Here is a 22,191-nt window from a genome sequence, read left to right on the forward strand (position 1 = left end):
GAGTGAGAGAGCAGCCTTGGTGGGTGCCTGGTATCCGGTCAGCATCAACCCACTATAGCATTCAATCTTCATGTTTGCTTTCTTCTTTCCCCCCCTCAAAACAACATTTAGGTTTAGTTAGTTTTTCATTTGGTTTGTATCAGGAGTGCTTTGTATACTGAAGTATCACTGGCGTGAATGGAAAAAGTAACCAACCTTCTTTATAAGAATTTTTGAGAAGTTTCGAGGAACACAGACAGACATGGAATAGAAAGTGTCTGCATCTTCTGTCACTGCAGTTCAAGATAGCAGTCCACATTTCTTAAGAGTGTCAAATATATTAAAAATATTAAAAATGCATAAGTAAATAATATAAAAAAGCTGAACTCCCATCTGCCTTAAAAGTGATGCCAAGAGAGCTATGGGGAACAGCCCTGATTATGCTGATATCTCCTGTGATTTTACCAGATAGAAACAGACAATTCATACTGGTCTGTTTGAGAAGTAACTTCTTTGGCTGAGATGGCAGCTTCATGCCAGAGATGGCTGGAGCTCCCCATGCTCAACTAGAGATTTGGATTTTTCCGTGCCTTGCTTGTTTTTCCAGTTGAGAAAGGAAATTTCCAGAAAAGCAGTTCTCAGTTATGATTTGTTTCTGGGGAAAGCCCAAATACTTCATCAAGAGGAATGGCATGCTGCTATCACATTCACTGAAGCATTCAGTGCACTGTGCAAAGCTACTGACAGATGTCTATTCTAGCCTTTCAATGTGGTCTCAGTAGTTTAGTTTAAGGAGGAAAACTCCCCACAGTCTCTGAGAAACACTTTAAGGTAGTGACTGAAATTGAATACAAGGACTCAAGTGTACTTTATAAAATTGATCTTTTAAAAATTCTAATTCTAAAAATTCTAATTCAAAAATTCTAATTGTAAACAGCAAGTATGCAAAGTCGCTTTCCATATTTCATAGATTCCTTCCCTAACACCCACTATTAGATACTCTTGGAGGCAAAAAAACCCAAACAGGCTAAGCAGACCTTTGGCCTGACTTAAAAGTAGCTATGTTTTGTTCTTATGTATGCCCTCCCATTTAGGCCTTTTGAACATGGGACTATTTTCTCCTCATTTAGCTTTCTAGAGTGTGCTAATTTTGGCTGGGATAGAGTTAATTTTCTTCCCAGTGGCTGGTATGGGGCTGTGTTTTGGATTTGTGCTGAACACAGGGTTGATAATATAGAGATGTTTTTGTTATTGCTGAGCAGGGCTTACAGTGCCAAGGCCTTTGCTGTTTTTCGTATTGCCACACTGGGGAGGGGGCTGGGGGTGCATGGGAAGTTAGGAGGAGACACAGCCGGGACAGGTGATCCAAACTGACCAAAGGGATATTTCAGACCATATGACATCATGCTCAGTATATAAAGTGGGAGGAAGCAGCTAAGCAGCAGATGATCTGAAGACTGCTGGTGAGATGCCTCTTTGCTCATTTCTTTGCCACTAGCATCATACACAGACAACCACATCAGTAAAAGAACACACACGTGCTAAAGCTGTTGTTCAATACAAAACCACACTTCCCAATAGTGGAATTCTAGAAGGATTTGTAACATAGAATGCTGGTTTATAGTTGTATATAAACACTAATTGTACATTTATAAGTTATAATGTAGTTAGCACAGACATCAATTGCTTTTACAGATGACAGAACCAAAGTAATTTCTCCTTAAACAGAACAATGCTTCTTTTTAAAAAAAAAGGCTAGGTCTTGACTACCAAGCTTTTTCCCGTTTTTCAAACCGCTACTCATGTTCTTCCTAGATGATTTGTGAATACATACCGCATGGCTCTCAGTGCACTTTTGTATGCCAATTCAGCATCATGAGGTAGGAGACAGGTGAAAAGATACTTGGCAAATGTGTGCATTGGAACACTGTCTCGATGGATGACTTCACCTAAACCACTATATGGTCCAGCTGTGGGAAAGAAAAAGAGAATATCAGTCTTTACAGACTGTTAAAACTTAACGTCTGGACCTTTAGAACCCATTCATCACACCTTGAGTTAGAGTTGGTTTTCAGAGACAGCTTGCTGTACAAAAGGTAAAGTTACATTGATTCGTTCGTGAAATATATTACAAGTATATTAAATGCCATCTAGTCTTTGAGACAACAAGACACACTGTAAATTGTATAGTACTAAGCACACTACCAATGCACATACAAATGACAGAATGGTCCCAGGGCTCTATGGGGCTCATTCAGCAAATATATGGTATGCAAAAGTAGAAGGTGATAATCCTAGCTTTGCCTCTGTGTAGTTATATCATGCACATGAATGCCTCTGTTGGTGCATAATTGCTTTATCATAAAACCACAAAAAAAAAAAAAAAAAAGGGGCTATGGTAGAAAACCAGGTATCTTTAACTGAAGTTACATGACTAATCAGTACAGCAGTACAGCAGCACCTGATCCTTATTAATGTCTCACCTGACATTAGGCATTTAAATAACCCTTTGGTCTAGACTTGGTCTCCAGAAAAGACTAGGTCAGATCTTGAATCAAAGCTGCTTTTGTTAGTCTATTATAACCACACAAAAATTACATGTGTTGTGGGGAGACTATTCCCACTGTTGGGGCAATAGATTTTGCTCACAGTGCAGTACTTCATAACAGCAGTGTTAAGACTGACAACAGAAACGACAATTTAAAAAAAATACATGAAACTGCTTGCTGAGTTCTGAATATTCATAGTGCATAAGAATTCCATTTTTGCATTTTTCCTGCAACCTTAAGACTGTTATTCCTATTAATAGGAACATTGTGTCAAGCAGTTTTTTACTTCAGCGGCTAGAGGCTCAGGTGTTAAACACTGCAAGACAGAGAATAAGAATCTTACATTAAGTATTTGTTCCGATTTGGTCAAATTTAGAGATATATCCTCTGAGAGAAGGCACAACCACCCCTCCCTCCCCCCACCAGCTTCGGGAAAAATAAATTTTCCTCAAAGGAAAGTGAAAGAGATAAAAACTATTTATTTAACAAACACACAGGAAAAGGAAAATAATGCTTAATAATAAAATTCTTTGCTGTGAAGAAAAAAACCTGGGAAAGTGTTAGAGTCCTCCCTTTGGTCTCCTCAGAGCTGGGGCTTGGCCCAGGGCCAGGCCCTCTGTGCTCGGTGGGAGGTCTTCCTGATATGTTCTGATATTGAAGCAGTCCACAGAAAAAGGGAAAAAAATCCAAAATTCCAAGGAAGGAAAAAAAGTTCAACTCTCAGTCTCTCTCTGGAGAAAAAGAAACTGAAAAACTGGCTGAAAGCTGGCTGGAAAAAAAAAGAATCGCTATCTCTGTGTGACCTTGAACAAGCTGCAAACTGCTTTGAAAAAGTTTTGCTCAGTTTTTCCTTCCTCCTCTCAGGCTCAGTTTAAAAGCATAGAAAGGCACAAGAATTAATTTCTGGGCATAGGGCAGCGATATGGGATACACATCATAAAGTCACCCCAAGACAGTATTATTGGACAATTATTGCACAAATAGCAGCTGGCAGTCCTAGAAGTTACCACTTCCTCTTCTACTAGAGATTCCAACCCACCACACTTGGATGGATGAATGACTGTGTGAGCACACTTCTTCATTGCAGTCACATGTGTCGTAGTTTCCAGCAGTAGTTCAAACTAACATGACTGACCCTTCACTGAAGCAGATGAAGAGTACTCACAAAATGTATTCAACCACTTCTGCTGCATGGGATGATGAACTCCATGAAAGAGAGATGGTAACAACTTGGACCAGCACAGCTGTTTCAGCAATGTTTTTGACTGGTGCCTTAGTACAAAATGCAAAGATAAAAATCACTAGGCATGAAAAAAAATCTGAGCTCCATAGGTGGGCATTTCTGAAGGCTGGGGCTGATCACAGTGGAAACATCAATGAAGATTAAGTAGGTGACAGTGTGTCTCAGTTATTTAAAGTTTAAAGCCGTTCAAAACTAGCTGGCATTGCTTGTATGAAAGAAGCCATTTTGTGTGTTTGCCAGTTGGTGGTCCATTCAGAAACTCAGTTAGAAAACAAAGAATAAATGACAAAGCATTTATATGAAAATATATTCTGTCATTAACTTAGCAGTCAAGCAAAAAAATAGAACAGTTCTTGCAACAGTCTTATGTTCTGCTTTCCCATGCATTCAAATGGTAGCTACACACAGCATGCATTAATCTGCATTAACAGCATAGAAATCAGCCTAATGCTGGATTAAACTTTCTTTATTATATCTACAGAACTTCAACTATAAACCACAACTGATATGATTAGAATCTTAAATCACTGCACAGTTTTTCCTCCATGTGATCTGGTAGTTTCTGCCTAACCTGGAGTAAACTGAAGTTATTGCAGAAAAGCCAGATTTCTCAGCACACAGTAATGCATGACCATTGTTGCATGATGCTCACCACAGTAATTTTGTAGGTAGCTATTTTAGCAGGTTGCCTGCTATGATCACTTGTTTACTACTCTAAGAAAACAAAAAGTATATCACTGATCAAAGTTGTAAACTAGAAGTATCAGAGAATACTTGAGAGAAATCCTGCATTTTCCTCATACAGCATCCTGACCAGTAAACAGATGCAGAAAATTGATTTTATAATCCATAGGATCCCTCTATGGTGGTGAATAGCTGGATCCAGCAAGAAGCTGTTCTTGTCCAAAGGCCATAAAGCAGATACTCTCTTTATGGTGCAGCTTCTCTACAGTTTCAAATTGCACCACCAGTAGCTACCAAAGTCTTTAAGGATCCAGGCAATAATAGTGACTCAAAGCTGAGAACCTTAAACAACATACTGCATCATCTCTTCCATTAAAGAAATAGTTTTAAAAGACAAATGTCTTACAGAAAGAAAGCAAAACCTGACTGCTGTGTAACAATCTTCACAATTTACCTAGAGCAGTATCAAACTCCCCACCATCCCTTGAGAAAGTGCTCAAAACTTGGACCATGCCTTTAGATAACTAGTTCCTTTAAAGTTTTTCCTCCAGTTAAAAACCCCCAAAAACTAGAATATCAATCTTAGAACCCACAAGACTACTCTTTGAAAATAAGGCTTAAGTGTTATATGTCAAGCCTTTTTAAAAGCTAAGGCAAAACCATGCACTTTTTGGTACAGATTTTATTGCAATACACAACTGCAATTCCCAAACACAAGTTATTTGTTTTAATCAAAATTTAGTCACAAGACCAGGCCGTAAGCCTTAATATTTGTCCATATATTTAAATTTTCAAGTATGATACAAACTTCAGAGGCAGCTCATATTCCTAATTGCGACAAAGAAAATGTTACATTTCTGTCCCAGCAAATTTAAGTGAATTTTCTGAGCTCTTCACTGGGGAATAGAGGTAAAAATCTTCAAACATTTACAAAGCTGCCAGTCCTTTTTCAGGATACAAATGACATTTAGAAATTTACTACCCAAGAACTGTTGATGATAACTGATGTCTATATTATTCAATTGTGAGCCTGGGTTATATAATTAGGATACTGAACAAATCTAAAGAAGAAAATGCAATAAAATTTAAAAATAAAGGCTTATAGGTTAGTAGATACCTTATCTCTACAGTCATGTGATATCTGAAGTATGTTTGATTTTCATAAGAGATTGGATAAAATTTTGCTGGAGTTCTACATCAAAAAACATCTTAAGTATATAAGGCAGTTTATACTGTAATACCAATTCCGTGGGCTTGTGTAAGTGAAGACAGTTTTAAAAAGCAGTTAGCATCTACACTGAGATACCTTCTAATAGGAAGACTGCTTGTTTTCGAAAAATCTTCACCAGAGTATCATCCAATTCAATTTCCTGTAGCTTAGAAATGAGCTGCTCCTCATTTCGACAAACCTTCTCTTGTGCATACAAGCCATCTGGCATTATTCGTTGCTGTCCCAGCCCTATCAATGCTACTTCCACAGCCAGCGTTAAATAAGATTCCCCTTCTTCTAAAAACTTGTGTGCAGGCAGGTGCTGGTACTCCAGAGATTTGCATTGCCCCATGTTCTCTGTAAAGGGCGACACAAAGAACAACACATCAGGAAATCATTAAAATCCATAATCTGCCTCTAATGCCACATTTTCAAATGCTTCCTCTGTCAGTATTAATTTTTAAAAAATATTTAAATTATGAGTGCAATCTCAATATCCAATTATCCAATATAAACTACCTGATCCAATTCCACATCACAAAAATACACAAAACAATTAGGTTTTAAAAAATCCACTCTAGTAAAAATAAAAGTTTTCATTTTAAACTGCATGATTTGGAGAAAGGCAGTTTCTCCAGCTTTGTGTTAATAAGGCCAACATTGGATGATCTATTTCAATTTTTTTCCCCACCCATTTCTGTATCTCCTTAAAGCTTTAATGCTGTATAAGTGGAAAGGGAAGGTGCTTATACACCTGCATAGATTTCGGTTGAAGCTATTAGGATTATGCAAATACAGTAGGCCTGGGAACTCCGCAATTTTAAAGCATTCTGTTTGCTAAAGCTCTCTTCACGCTTTTTTATTTGTTAGTTGCATTTATGATAAGCACGTATAATGTTTCTGACTTTTATTAACACTAGAAATGCTACTTTCAGTAAAGATTACTTGTAAATTCCACACAGACCAAGCCATAAATTGCTTTAAAGAGTACTACTGATTTATTTGGCACTTCACCAATACACCATATGACAAAATGCTATATCAACCTCTAACAGTTTATGGTCTAGTTTGGGAACAAAAAGTTGCAATGTACAGATGTAAGGAGATGGACAGCTGCAGCCAATGAGATGGCAAAATGCATTTAGTAGATTGTATATATGCGTGTTGGGGGAATTTACGTTTCAACACACACTACCTTTATTTCATGGGGTTGTTTTGGGGTTTTTTTCTAATTGCAAAGAATCTGATTTCTTTTAATTAAAGCTCTTCCAGAACTGGTGGATATGGGATTAGAAGTTTATTAAAGAAAATCTAATTGAATAAAATTAGTTTTGAGGAAAAACCCCAAGGAGATTTGGGATGTACATATCTATAGGTAGAGGAATGAATCAAGTTTCTGACCACACAGAAGGTGATAAGAAACTACCATAGAGATGGAAAGAGACTAAGGAATAAATCAGTTAAGCTCCTGAGAAGCAAATACTGAAATTAGAATGGGCATATCCATCCTGTCCGAAATCATGTATCAATACTACAGTGCTATTTTCCAATTCATAACCTTTATAAACCATGTACTTTATAGACCATGTATGTTATAAATTTTAAGTGTTTTGTCATCACTTTGAAGTATTATGTACACTTGTAGCTAGGAAGTCAAATAATATCCTGGACCAGGTAGGAGGATTGGAGGTGGTGATCCTTCCCCTCTTCTCAGCACTGGTGAGCCCACACTTGGAGTGCCATGTTCAGTACTGGGCTCCCCATGGACCTACTGGAGCAGATTCAGTGAGGGGCCACAAAGATGATTAAAGGACTGGAGCATCTCCCATATGAGATACTGAGACAGCTGTGATTGTTTAGCCGGGAAAAGAAAAGGCTCAGGAGGATCTTACCAAAATATATAAATATCTAATGGGAGAATGTAAAGGAAACAGAGCCAGACTCTTCTCAGTGGTATCCTGTGACAGGACAAGAGGCAATGGGCACAAACTGAAATACAGGAAATTCCATCTAAGAAAACACTTTTTTACTGTGAGGATGGTCAAACACTGTAAGAGGTTGCCCAGAAAGGTTGTATGGTGTTCATTCTTGGGACTATTCAAAACTCAACTGGACACAGTCCTGGGCAACTTGCTCTAGGTGACCCTGCTCTGATCAGAGTAGGTGGACTAGATGATCTCCAGAGAAGCCTTCCAACCTCAACAATTCTCTGATTTCCTGTGATTTCTCCAAAAGAGGATAGAGCAATGTATGTAAAGAGGGTTGCTGCTATAAACTCTTATTCAGTTTTATTTCAAGTGTAAAATACTGAATTGCCTTCAAGAATGAGTAACTGGTAATTTTTGAAGGCTTCATATAACAGTTTTACTTTAAACATTTTCTCTCCCTTGTGTTTTCTTAGGGAATGCAAATGTGAGTTCTTATACTGTAAAGACACTGGCTTTGAAGTTAATCAGGAAAGGTAAGATAGAAAAATGTCTCTGGTTACTGAAGACTTAGAGAAGATTGCTCCCTTTGCATGGCCTTACCTGTGAAGTCTGAGAATCCATGGAAGCTCTCATCATCCACCCTGCAGGCTTCAATCAGGCTACTGAAGAGGGTGCCAATTGGATCCAAAGGATGTCCTACCCAACCTTCAAGATTTGTTATTGAGGTTACTCCTATTTGGAGAAGTTCTGTGACAGAAAAGATGAAGGGAGGAGGGAGGGAAAGAGAGTGCATATTATCCCCTCAAAACAATTATAGAAGTAAAACTGATTAAAATGCTCTTCTGCTTAGAAGGAAAAAATAGTGTGAATTCATTGCCCTTTGTAAATATGTTAAAAGAGGAAAAAAAGAAAATGGACAAAGGCCAAACATTTTGAGCACTAACAAAGTACATTATGGGTCAAAAATTTCAATTGCAGTATCTTTTGAAATCTCTAACTTGATACCTGTAACTTCTGAAATGTCTGCTGAAAAATTATTACAAAGACTTTTTTTGGTAAAATATTCACCACTGTTTCCTCACTCAAAAAATGCAGTACCATTTTCACATTTTAAGTGAAGCTGATGGCACTGAAATAAAATATTCTGAAATGTTCAGTTTTAATAAATAAAATATGAACTTATTGCATCTAAATATTTATTGAAGCAACAAACTCACAATGACAGTTCCTAATAAAAAAAAAGAAGAAAAAAAGTATAATGTGTTTAAATGAGGTATAAAAGAAAAAAATTGTCCTTTAAGTGCATTTTTTGTCATTCTAAAGTTTCAGTCAACAAATACCTTCATGGATACTTTGTTTGTAGCCCTCATCAATCAATCAATCAATCAGTTACAACATGAAAAAATTGTTTAGCACAATGAATTGAAGGAAGTGTTGCTGCGGTAAAAGATGCTAGAGATGACTCAAATCCCTTTTTTAACTAAGAATCTTACAGCAGTAGTTCCCCTTCAACTCCCCAGCTTTTTCTCCTAGATGCATACACAACTAAACTATGAGAGATAAGGTGCATTATGGGTGACCATTTAAAAATTGTATACAAGCCATTACAGATGCTCTGTTTCTCTGCTTATTACACACTAACTTGTACCTTTCTCTGCTCTGTCTCGTTCACAAAGTGCCATCTTTCTGAGTAATCATAAGTATTATCACAAAGCTTTAAAAGCTTGCTTCTTGCCTTTAAATGTGTGGAGCTACAAAATGAAACAGCCACACTGTTGAACTCAGTGTTCAGGACAGTGGCTTTTTTTAAAGAATCAACTGATATGTAATATGAAAAACAAAGTAGTAAATATTTGTCTTACTAACAAATAGCATGTGCTAAAAACAACAGTCAGAAGAACATAATATTACCAAAAAGGATTAATATCAATGACCTTACTGACTCACTTATATTCCATTTCATCTATTATGTCTACTTATGAGCTTCACTTGTGTCATGCCAAACAAAGGCTTCAGTCCTCCATTCATATAGAGATTTAACTTTAAATCATGCAACTAGTTCCACGAATGTCAGATCAGTCACATGAATGAAAGCTAAGTAGAAGCATGTGGTGGTTGCTGAACTGAAACTGTAGCTGCAGAATTATTCTGCTTATAGAGAAGACCAGCATATTTTGCACTATTAAACCAAACTTTTTTAAGCTTCAAACATAAGAGTGAAAAAACCCCAAACAAAGCAGTGAGTAACAACACAGAAATTACAAACTTCATGTTAAGGAAAGATATATTACATAATAAAAAGACTAGGAAAAATTCTCCTAAGTAATAATGCAAAGTGCTTTTAAGTTTTGTTGAAATCTAGGATCCACAATAGTGCTCAAAATTTCTTCCTTGGGTATTGTGAAATGAAGGCACATAGGAACTGACAAATAATTTTTTTTTCCAGTCAGATATCTACCTTGTCTTCAATTTCTAAATTAACATTTCTGTGAAAACACCTGCACATACAGTTAAAAAATTTACACATTTGACTTCACACTGGTATTTTTGCCTACAATGCATGAGGATACACATAGTTAAAAGTAGCAACAAAAATCTAAAATAAAATTTGAATTAAAGGTGTTCTTGTAGTAGCTGAGAATGTTATTCAAAATTTTCCACATGCGTTCTTTAACCACAAAGTTACCCCTTTCTTCTTCCACTACCTCTCCAAACCTATGACAAAGTTCAGTGAAGGATTATTTTTGGAAGAATGTTCCTTCCAAAAATAGGGGTAGTGTTTAGAGGAACACCACAGAACATTTTATAAAGCCAGTGTTTCAAAAATTTGATTTCCAGTGATGTGAATCCTCTAAAGTTTAAGCATCATCAGAGACTTTTGGAAGAAACTGCCAAATTTGATAAATTTCTGTAGTGCAGACTTTACCTTGTCAACTTTAGGCTTCCACCTCAGAAATATATAGGCCTGCTAAATTACATGTCAGAGGAAAAAATTATTTTAAATACCTGACATTCCAAATGCAAATCTCTGTTTAAAAGCCTATAAATTACACAGGATGAATATTTACACTGTGTAACCAAAACCTCTGATTGGAATAAAGGCCACATCATGTTAGATGTATTGCAGAAGGCAGGACAGGGCCCTTGCCCTGCAGAGCTCACAACCCAGCTTAAAAAAAACCTCCAACATCCAGAATATGACATTTCCACTATGATTGTTTGGACTGAAGAGTTAGTCACCTCTTTTGCTTTAGTTTCAAAAGCAGTTTTCTCATGCAAAGTTCCAGTCTGGTGTTATTGTCACCTTGTCATGTCCTTTGCCCTTCTCTCTTCCCCGCATTTACCTTTCTTCTGAGCCTGGAACATTTCCAGCTGTTTCTGCTGCTGCCTTCTTAGTGTGTTAACAATAGCTATTGCTAGCCTCAGTGCTTCTTGTGGGTATCCATGAGATCGTAATGCATCCACCCTCGCACAGGCTGTAGGAACATGTTCTAAAATGGAGACAATAATTGAGGAATAGCAATGCTTCCATGTCTGCAATAGCCTGTTTTTCTAGATTACTCAAAAGGGCTTTTTTGTTTCCTTTGATTTGTTTTTAAAACTTTTCAAGAGAGAGTTAAAGGACTATTTCTGAGCCAACATTTCAAGGGAGCCTCTGTTCTTTTTGCCAGGCTTTTCATTCAGCTCCTTCCCTCCCCCCCAAAAAGAAAAAAAATAATGCCATAGAAACTGAACAAAGCAGCAAGTCATGGAAACATCTTTACGGTTTAGCCACTTACCATGCCAGAGGGGCCACCCTCGAGAGTCAAAGAGTGAGTTTTCAGTGTGTTCATGGTAACAGTAGTTGGTGTATAGGTCACTGCTGATAATGTGCTGTAAGTGGCTGTCCTGCCAGTGCAGTTCGCATGCCTCTATGGCTCGAGTGAACACTGTCCGATGTGGCCTGTTTGATGAATCTGTCATTTTCAGAAATTTGGAAAGCTGCATCAGCTTTTATTCATTCATATGTGCATCAGTCATCCACACTATTCTTTTCTTCTGCCTATTCACCAACCCCTAACTGATGGCAGTCTACCTTGACCCACTCTGCAAGGAGCAGACCACAGATGACATTTCACATCCTGTTACCCAACAGCTCAGGCAAAGTGTGTGCCATTCACTTTGCATTCAGAAAGATCTACAAAGCATCATGGCTAATGCTAAATAGGACATTGCAAAGGGAACAGCTAGATATGAAGGACATTAAACAGCACATACAGAATTCCCCTAAAAACAGACTAGAAAGTATATGGCACACAGCTACTCAAGCATCCCCAGCTTCTCTCCTTCTCAGACCCAGAGCCGCTAGGATGAGTGACAGATAAATATCACATAAAATATTTTTAGTTGTTCTCTTTGAGAAGTGACATTAACTTTGAGCACTTGTATAAATTTTTGCCATAAACATATACAAATACTGCAAAGAAAGCAAGGTACTGAGGCCATGGGACTGACAATCCTTTACTGCACATCTTCCTATGGCGAAAGTGCTCTGTCAGCATGGCACTGTGTCTATGAATGTCAAAATGTCATGTCAGAATTGCTACTAGCATGCCCAGGTTGGTCTGAACATCACGAGATCCAGAAAGCCAAACACCTCTGTAGGAAGTTACATGTTGCATGAACTTCTGTGCCCAGCTAGCTGCAAGATTTAAACATGAACCAAGTCTATTTCCTTCAGAGGTAAACTTCCAAGAGAAACAAGGAAAAACCCATCTAAGTCTAACTCTACCACCTTTCACAAGCATTTCATTTTAACTTCTATTAAATATGTATCAAAATATTGAGAGGTTTGATGATTATGAGGGGGTTTTTTCCCAGGTAAATAACCTGCATTTTCCTCAGTTTTTAGCAAAGTAGCAATCTTTGCTTGAAGATGACTAGAGAAGGCTTCTGTCAGGTTTGATAATCACATTTTAGATTAGAAAGCATGATATCGAGTAAGAAGAGACACCTCCTCCAAGAAGGCAGTGTTGCCTCTGCACCCCCCCACACCTGTCAATGAAGACTGTGCAACACAGAGTACATCCCACAAATAGCTGCTTTAGTTTCTCACATAGTTTAATGGAGTCACAACAGATCTTCCTTTAAGTATCAAAGGCTTTGTAACTGCAAAAAATAAAACCCCCAACACCAGAAGGGATATAAGATTATAGTCAAGCAACGAAACAACAGGCTTTTACATGACACTTCAGGGACATTCAATTTTTATGCAACAAGTATTTAGAAAGACCAAGTGAAAAGTTAGAAGACCTAACTTGCTTTAAAAACATTGCAGCCCCAGCACAAAAGTAAATCCTATTTATCCTTTCTGTGAGGACAGTATTAGTGAAAATAAATCTGGCTGGTCAATCCTCAACAAGAAAGTTACTTGTCCCAGGAAAGACTGCTGTATTCTGCTGCAAGGCTCAATTATATAAGATAGAGGCTATATTATGTGTTGCAGTCAGTGCATATATTTAGGCTCACCTTGGTTAGCATTTGCGCCCTGAGGCAAAGCATTGGTTAAATTGGGCAGCTCGTTTCCATGGTTTCCATCTTCCCAGGGACAAACATCCACACCATTCCATTTTTTCAGCTGTTTAAGCCAACTGACCTTCTGCTCCAACTTGCAGTGGGGATTTAAGACTATACACATCCATAGAGCACCTGATTTTAAAGAAAATTGCTAAATTAGGTTTTTTAATAAAAATGCAGCAGCCAATGGCTATTTGCAAACTTTTATTCTGTAACACTTTTCCTCCCCTCTAAGGCTACACTGCTTGTTTCCCAACTATGCCTGACACCAGGCAGACTGAATTCCTGATGCAGAATCTTGGAGCTGGTGTGGCCCATCCAAAGCAGTTTAAAGACTGTATCAAGCCAATCTTCTCAATTAAAAGGCATTAAACAGGTCTTTTTTGTTAGGAAATCCATAGTTCATAATGTATGGCCCAACAGACAAAAGTAAACAAAAATTCACATAAAGTTACAGTAGGAAATTAAACAAGTTTTTCTTCTAATTTTTGTACGAAAACTATGTATCTTCCAGCTTCACATTACAGGAACCAAATAAGTGCATTAGTAAGACATGAATTTTCTAAACATACACTTCCACACCTGAAACCCAGCAGAAGTAGAGATCCAGTAGATTTGTGCAGTCTAGATATTTTTGCTGCTTCTACTTCAGCTATTTGGTTACACTAGAAAATGTCATACATTTTTTGTTTACAGAGCTCAAAGGGAAAGCTAATTTGCACTGACATTTCACATGTACCATCACTTTAGAACCTGCTTCCTGATACTATAGAGCAGGGCAGGCATAAATAGATCAGGGTCTTTAGCAACAATTTTCAAATGGAAAGATTTTTCCCTAAATCAGCTGTTTCTTCATCAGGGTGAACTTTGACACAAGCATGAAGACATCTGAAAGTACTGTTCATTTGCTCATTAAAAACATGCCTTGTACACTACAAGAGATTTCACAGAATCACAGAATATTCTGAATTGGAAGGGACTCACTAGGATCATCAAAGTTCAACTCGTGGCCCTGCACAGGATGGCCTCAAGAATAAAATTAAAAGAATACGTTTAAATTATGTAATCTTCAGGACAGGCTGAAAAAAGAAGAATAAAAATGCAGCCGATTCTTCCAAGAAACTAGAATTCTCACATTTAAGCATTCTTTTGCCAACTAAGAATGTAAAATGGATACCCAAACCACATTCATTCCTAAATTAACTCAGTATGTTGTTATGCCACAGCACAGGAGCCAGTGGAAAAACAGAGCTTCATCCTTAAGGGTTCAAGTCCGCTTACTATTCAGACTGACATGGAATGAGGAAGCAATATCAAAGAAATTTTGAAACCACAACAAAATATGATACAGTATAGTGCAGAAAACCAGAGAGCCACTACTCTAATGCACATTATTACTACACAATAGTTACATACAGTAGAACATGCAGCTTGTTGGTTTTTTGTTTGCATTTTTTGGGAGATTTTGTCTTTGTGGTTTTTTGGTTCAGTTTTGGGTTTTGGTTTTTTTAAGTGCCATGGGAGTGAAAAAAGCAAATACTGTTTTAAAAAACTTCTTTTAAAATCAAATCATATGATTTAGACACACTGTTCAACACACTTCACTCCCCAGAGTCAAATTATAGAATAGAATCATAGAATGGTTTGGGTTGCAAGGGACCTTTAAAGGTCATCTAGTCCAACCCCCTTGCAATGAGCAGGGACACCTTCAAACTAGATCAGGTTTTTCAGAGCCCCGTCCAACCTTACCTTGAATATTTCCAGGGATGGGGCATCCACCACCTCTCTGGGCAACCTATGCCAGTGTTTTACCACCCTCACTGTAAAAAACTTCTTCCTTATATCTACCCTCTTTCAGTTTAAAAGCATTATCACTTGTCCTATTGTTACAGGCCCTACTAAAAAGTTTGTCCCCATCTTTCTTGTAAGACCCCTTTAAGTACTGAAAGGCTGCTACAAGGTCTCCTTGAAGCCCTCTCTTCTCCAGGCTGAACAGCCCCAACTCTCTCAGTCTGTCTTCATAGGAGACATTCTTCAGCCCTTTGATCATCTTTGTGACTCTCCTCTAGACCCACTCTAACAGGTCGATGTCCTTCCTGTGTTGGGGACTGTGGCAGGACCTTTCACCCCTGATACAGCAAAAACTTATCTCCCTGTAACATATGGGTAGGTTAGGCCGGAATGGTTTGTCATGTGATGAGTTATCTCAACTGAAAACCTCCTTAGCCAGCAATGCACATCCTGGCTTGAATGGTGAGAATGGAAAACCTAAAATTAGTGACTGCAGAGCACAAGCATTTTTACAACTGAAAAAGACCACTATGATTTCATGAAAATCAGAAATCTCTTATACACTCTCTGAGTGCATAGAGAGTTCTCGATGTTAAGATGTTGGCATTGAGTTACTTCCCTGGGATTGAGAGAAATTGGGAGATTCTCTGCACACCGCTATCATTCATTGGTAAGTGACATTGACTCCTAATCTATACAATTTCTTCGCTAGCTGTAACATAGGTACCTTTATTATAGTGCACTGTATTTTTATCTACTAGTAGTTCTTTGTGTTATCCTGTGTAGTAAGTAATCTGTTTAAGTCTTATGTCTGTTTCCTTAGTCTATTCAAATAAATAATTCATGTTGTAATAGGCTTGATTGGTCATTATTAAGAACTTGCGAGCAAGAGTGGGTTTTGGGGTGCTGGTCACCTCAATAAAGCTACTGCCTACTGCCAGAAACCTGGAAAGGCAGGGATTTGTCTAAACTCTTCCCTCTCCATTTGTAACAGGGACCCCAGAGTTGGAGGCAGCACTGCAAGTGGGGTCTCACCAGAGCAGAGTAGAGGGGGAGAATCACCTCCCTTGCCCTGCTGTCCACACTGGTTTGGATGCAGCCCAGGATATGATTAGCTTTCTGGGCTGCAAGTGCACATTGCTGGCTCATGTCCAGCCTCTCATCCACCAGCACCCCAAAATCCTTCTCTGCAGGGCTGCTCTCAATCCTTTCATTCCTCAGCCTATATTGATACCAGGGGTTGCCCTGACCCAGGTGCAGAACCTCACACTTGGCCTTGTTGAACCTCATGAGGTTCTCGTGGGCCCACTTCTTGAGCTTGTCCAAGTCATTCTGGATGGCATTACAACTGGTTCTTCTTATTAAGCATCAATGCATTCAGTATTGCCCTAGACAAAGGACTATATTTCTTGCAACATAAAAAACAAAACAGAAGATGAGACATATTGGAAATCCTTGCAGAATAGTTATCTTGGTCTTATTTATTTTATAAATGAATTATTACTTTAGGGCACTGAGGAGTCACTGTACCTCTCAGCATCTTAAAAAAAAAGCCAATTTAATACTTTGTAACCAGATTCCCAGTGATTTGAGACTGAAGCAAAAGCAAAGTGAAATATCTTAACCACATGCAGCAAGTATTTCAATCATCCAGCAAGGTGGAGTGTACACTACTGATTACAGTGTGCCCCTACAAAATGACTGGCCTTTTTCTGCATCTCAGAAACACCACTAGAAACAAAGGAATTCACTTGCCTTCTTCAGAGGCTTCACTATGCATGTGGTACATCTAAGAGGCAGAAAAGGGAAGAGATACTCCAAAGTACCAAAATCCTTTAAAAACTTCTTTGGTTTAAAGAGGAAGCCTCAGAAATCCATGCTATTTTTATGCAAATGAACACAAGGACAAGGGTATTTCTATTAACCACACACAAACCACTTAAGGAAGGAGCCTGGAGGATATTCTTCCTATTTCACTCTGATGCTGATCTATAGAAGCCGTCACCACCAGCCTGAAAGCTTACAATGTCATCAAAGGATTCTCTATTTTCTGCCTAATGGCCCCTATATGGGGAAACTACTGACCACACTTACCCCATACTACAGATAAGGCTTATGGAAAAATGAACAGCAGCTAGTTGTAATTAATTTGTGGGGAACTGTCTTAGGGTGATTTTATGATAGTACTGTATTCCCCTATCATCTGCTTATTGCCCAGAAATGGGTCCCGTGGCTTTAAGCTAGGTCCCAGGGAAAGGGAGGGGAAGCCGAGCAAATTCTTCAGCACGGTTTGTGTTCAAAGACGCACACACTCCCCTGCATTCTCACTGCTGTAGAGCCGAGGGAGCACCTTCCTGCTTTTAGCTAGCCTGTTAGCTGAGGCAAGAAATTTTCCCAGGACTGCATACCGAAATCCTCCAGAACTACTTCTTCTTTTGGAACTGTTCGTCTTAGCTGTGATCCGAGTCCCAGATCATCGGACCCCGTGGACCAGCAGGGAGGCTGCGGGGACACCACATCCCGGCCTTGGGCCTCAGGAGGGGCCAAGCCAGCTACAGACAGAACTCTAAAACCAGCAGCTTTCTCAGCATCGAGGAGGTTTATTATCTAACATTACTCATTTTTTTACTTTGTCCTGCCGGCACTCTTCTCGTTAAATAAATAATTTTTTTTCACTTTCATCCAAGAAATTCCTTTCATATTGGTGGGGGAGGGAGTGCTGAAACCTGTCTTCTGGGGAGGAGACATTCCTTCCAGAGCCTTTCCCCCTAAACTTATCTCAAACCGAGACAGGAACATATCTAAATCCCTTTCTTGTGACCTCAGCCTGGAAACTGCTGTTGGCAACAGCCTATACTCAAAAGAAGTTTGTCAAAATACATTCCTGGCATTCTCAAGTAAGTTTACCTGTTTAACTAGATTTAATGATGTCACCTGCAGTATGAACAAATGCCTCATTAAATGGAAAAAAAAAAAAAAAAAGAAAAAAATCAAAACAGACAATGTGTTTGTTTTTACATATTCTGGTTTTATAACACAGCTCACATTTTTGTTTCTCTTTCCCCAGGCACCAAATATCTTTTTATACCAGATCTCAGAAGGCTGACACATCCCCTTCTCTCCCACCCCCCAAACTAAACCAAAAGAAAGGTTCTGATTTGGATCCATTGACTGTGACCCATGTCTTTCCAATGTGAAGCTCCTCACAGCACAGTGGCAAAATATCACAAAACAATATACAAAATTTCCCCCCCCCAGAAGATAACTGGAAGACAAGTCATGCTGTGATTGCAATTTGATATTAATTTCACAAGGGAATGAATATTAGAACTGTCATAATGGAGTGAGGAATTGCCTATTTTGGTTCAAAAAACACTAATCCTTTTGACCTGGAAAAAGCCAGCTTTGCCAAAACAGACCTTTCGTTCAAATAGCCCTCTTTGAAAATTCATGATCGTCATTCATCTTTAGTGGACCTCACACCACAAAGAAATAGGTTACATTACTGCTTTACACAATGAATGCATGCCTTGTAGAGGGAACATCAGTACTTTTGTATTTCTCAGTAGACATCCATACCTCTGAATTCATGAGGGAGAAAGGAACAGAATGCCTTTACACTGGTCAGGATTTAAACATGCAAATTGAAAAACATTAAGAAGAATTTAGTCACTGTAAAAATAGGTGTAATAATTACACATCTTGTGTATGCATGTATTCATGAAGTCAAAGAAAGTGCAAAGAATGTATACAGACTCTCCAAAGAGATTAAGCATTGCTCACTTTTCATATTTTACTCTTATCCCAGTAAATGGGAGGGTGGTGGTGGAAACAAATTTTAGTGGGGGTTAGGATACTGAGCATGATTGAAGATCCAGTGTACAACTCTGTTAGACTGATTGCAGTCTTCTCAAGAAATATGCTTTTCCTAGAAATATGATACTATCTTGTCAGGGCTACTGTAATAGCCCTGGTTTGGGTCAGCATTTCCTCATTTACAATACTTGTATAATCAGTGGCTGAAACTTGGCCTTGGCCTTAGAATTTTACTATATACTTAAGACCAATCTATTTATTTGCAAAATTAATACATGCAAGAAACTGATGCATGTTTGACATGTCTTTGCTCTTCCCATTAATCATAGAATGGTTTGCATGTTAATGCATGTCTCTTAAAAAAAACCAAAAACCCAAAAGCTAACAGGTTGGTAACATTTGATTATTTCAAAGAAAGTAGATCCAGGTAAACAAGATCATTCCCTTTGTGCAACAGACAAATTGGCTTCAGCACTTGCCACTGTGCCCCATTTGAGCCTAATCAATTCTATTACAAAAGTATAATTTTCCAGCACTGGAAGTACCAGAAGAGAAACAATAATAGAAGACAGAAACTGTGATTCCTGTAAAAAAGAAGTGTCAGTAAAGGATTTTTAAGTGGGAGCCTCTTAAAGTGCAACAGCCACTTGGAAACCTCAAAGAAGTAGTGTATGATATTTACTGCTTCTTGAAAAGAAGGAAAAATGCCTTCAGAATGACTGGCAAATCCACCTCCCTCCTTGAGGAACAGAGAGATCTTCAACAGAACAAAGCATACTGAGAAGTCCCACTGAAGAATGCTCCAAATGAACAGTTGATTTTATGGAGTACTGAAGATAGGCCAAGCACTTAAGTGCTGGTCTCAACAAGAATCACAGAATCATTTTGGTTGGAAAAGACCTCCAAGATCGAGTTCAACTTTTGACCAATCTCTACCATATCAACTAGACCATAGCACTAAGTGCCACATCCAGTTGTTTCTTAAATACCTCCAGGAATGGTGACTCCACAACCTCCCTGGGCAGCCCATTCCAATGCTTGATATCCTTTCAGTGAAGAAATTCTTTCTGATGTCCAACCTGAACCTCCCCTGGCAACAGCCATTCCCTGTTGTCCTGTTGCTATGGCTGCCTGGGAGAAAAGGCCTACTCCCACCTGGCTACAACCTCTATTCAAGTAGTTTTAAAGAGTGAGACAATCTGCACTGAGCCTCCTTTTCTACAGGATAAACACCCTCAGCTGCTCCTCAAAAGACACTCCCTAGACCCTTCACCAGCTTAATTGCCCCCTGAGGACATGCTTCAGCACCTCAATGTCTGTCTTGTAGTGAGGGACTGAGAACTGGACACAGTACTTGAGATGTGGCCTCACTAATGCAGAGGGGACAATCACTTCCCTGGTCCTGCTGGCCACACTATTTCTGATACAGACCAGGGTGCCATTGGCCTTCTTGGCCACCTGGGCACATGCTGGCTCATGTTCAGCCAGATGTCAACCAGCACCCCCAGGTCCTTTTCCAACTGGCTGCTTTCCAGCCAATCTGCCTCTAGCCTGTAGCACTGCATGGCGTTGTTGTGACCCAAGTGCAGGACTTGGCATTTGGCCTGTTTGAACCTCATACTGTTGTTCTCAACCCATCCATCCAGCCTGTCCAGATCCCTCTGCAGACCCTTCCTACCCTCCAGCAGATCAATGCTCCCACCCAACTTAGTGTTGTTTGCGAACTTACTGAGGGTGCACTTGACCCCCTCGTCCAGATCATCGATAAAGCTATTTAAACAGGACTGGCTGCAATATTGAGCCCTGGGGAACCCCACTAGTGACCAGCCACCAACTGAATGTGGCACCATTTACCACCACTCTCTGGGCCCGGCCATCCAGCCAGTTCTTAACCGAGCAAAAAGTGCACCTGTCCAAGCCATGGGCTGCCAGCTTGTCAAGAAGAATGCCGTAGGAGACAGTATAAAGGGCTTTACTGAAGTCCAGCTAGACACATCCATAGCCTTCCCCTCATCCACTAGGCAGGTCACCTGGTCAGAAAAGGAGATCAGGTTGGTCAAACAGGACCTGCCTTTCCCTAAACCCATGCTGGCTGGGCCTGATGCCCTGGTTGTCCTGTATGTGCTGTATGATTACACTCAAGGTGATCTGTTCCATAACCTCCCTTGGTACCAAGGTCAGGCTGAAAGGCCCTGGATCCTCCTTCTGACCCTTCTTGTAGATGGGCATCACATTGGCCAACCTCCAGTCACCTTGGACCTCCATGGTTAGCCAGGACTGATGATAAATGATGGAGAGCAGCTTAGCAAGCTCTTCCGCCAGCTCCCTCAGCACCCCCAGATGAATCCTATCTGGCCCTATAGACTTGTGAGTGTCTAAGTGTCTCAGCAGATCACTAACTACCTCCCCCTGGATTGCAGAGGGTCTATTCTGCTCCCCATCTCTGTCTACCAGATAAGAGGTCTGGTTGCCCTGAGGATAACCAGTCCTACTGTTAAAGACTGAGGCAAAGGAGTCATTAAGTATCCCAGCCTTTTCCTCATCCTTGGTAACAATGTTCCCCCTCTCGACCAATAAGGGATGGAGATTTTCCTTGGCCCTCCTCTTGTTGCTGGCATATTTATAAAAACACTTTTTACGATCTTTCATAGCAGTGGCCAGATTGAGTTCTAGTTGAGCTTTCGCCTTTCTAATTTTCTCTCTACATGACCTAGCAACATCCTTAAACATTTCCCGAGTTGCCTTCCCCTCCTTCCAAGGGTCATAAACCCTCTTTTTTCCCTGAGTTCCTGCAAAAGCTCCCTGTTCAGACAAGCTCGTCTTTAGGCACATAGGGACAACCTGCTCCTGCACCTTCAAGATTCCCTTCTTAAAGAATGTTCAGCCTTCCTGGGCCTCTGTTATTAAGGACTCTTTCCCAGGGTACTCTCTGAACCAGTGTCCTGAACATGCCAAAGTCTGCCCTCCGTAAATCCAAGGTCGAGGTTTTGTTGATCCCCTTCCTTACTTCACCAATAATCAAAATCATTTCATGGTCGCTGTGCCCAAGACAGCCTCCGACCACCACATCTCCCACCAGTCCTTCTCTGTTTGCAAACAGCAGGTCTAGCAGGGTCCCACTCCGGTAGGCTCACTCACTAGCTGTGTCAGGAAGTTCTCTTCCACACACTCCAGGAACCTCCTAGACTGCCTCTTCTCCACTGTGTTGAGTTTCCAGCAGATATCTGGCAGGTTAAAATCTCCCACAAGAACAAGGGCTGACAATCATGAAACATCAATCAGTTGCTTCTAGAATAGTCCATCCACCTCTTCATCCTGGTTGGGTGGTCTATAACACACTCCCACCAGGATCTCTGCCTTGTTGGCCTTCCCCATGATTCTTACCCATGGGCACAAGAGCTTACCATCACTATCCTTGAGCTCTATACAGTTAAA

The 22,191-nt window shown here is 39.7% G+C and overlaps 1 protein-coding gene across 1 annotated transcript in view; it reads right to left on the reverse strand.

The window, feature by feature from the left end:
• LOC309584608 (zinc finger SWIM domain-containing protein 6-like) overlaps window positions 1-22,191 on the reverse strand; it is a 427,911-nt gene that overhangs the window by 94,035 nt on the left and 311,685 nt on the right. Inside the window, exons 5-10 of the mRNA XM_082300715.1 lie at window positions 13,102-13,281; window positions 11,373-11,549; window positions 10,938-11,084; window positions 8,194-8,340; window positions 5,762-6,022; window positions 1,814-1,949 (exon numbers count right to left, since the gene is read on the reverse strand). Of these exons, the coding sequence (XP_082156841.1) occupies window positions 1,814-1,949; window positions 5,762-6,022; window positions 8,194-8,340; window positions 10,938-11,084; window positions 11,373-11,549; window positions 13,102-13,281 (1,048 nt within the window). The remainder of the gene's footprint in view (window positions 1-1,813; window positions 1,950-5,761; window positions 6,023-8,193; window positions 8,341-10,937; window positions 11,085-11,372; window positions 11,550-13,101; window positions 13,282-22,191) is intronic.

This window comes from Coloeus monedula (genome assembly GCF_965178545.1).
Source record: "Coloeus monedula genome assembly, chromosome: W".
Lineage (NCBI taxonomy): Eukaryota > Metazoa > Chordata > Aves > Passeriformes > Corvidae > Coloeus > Coloeus monedula.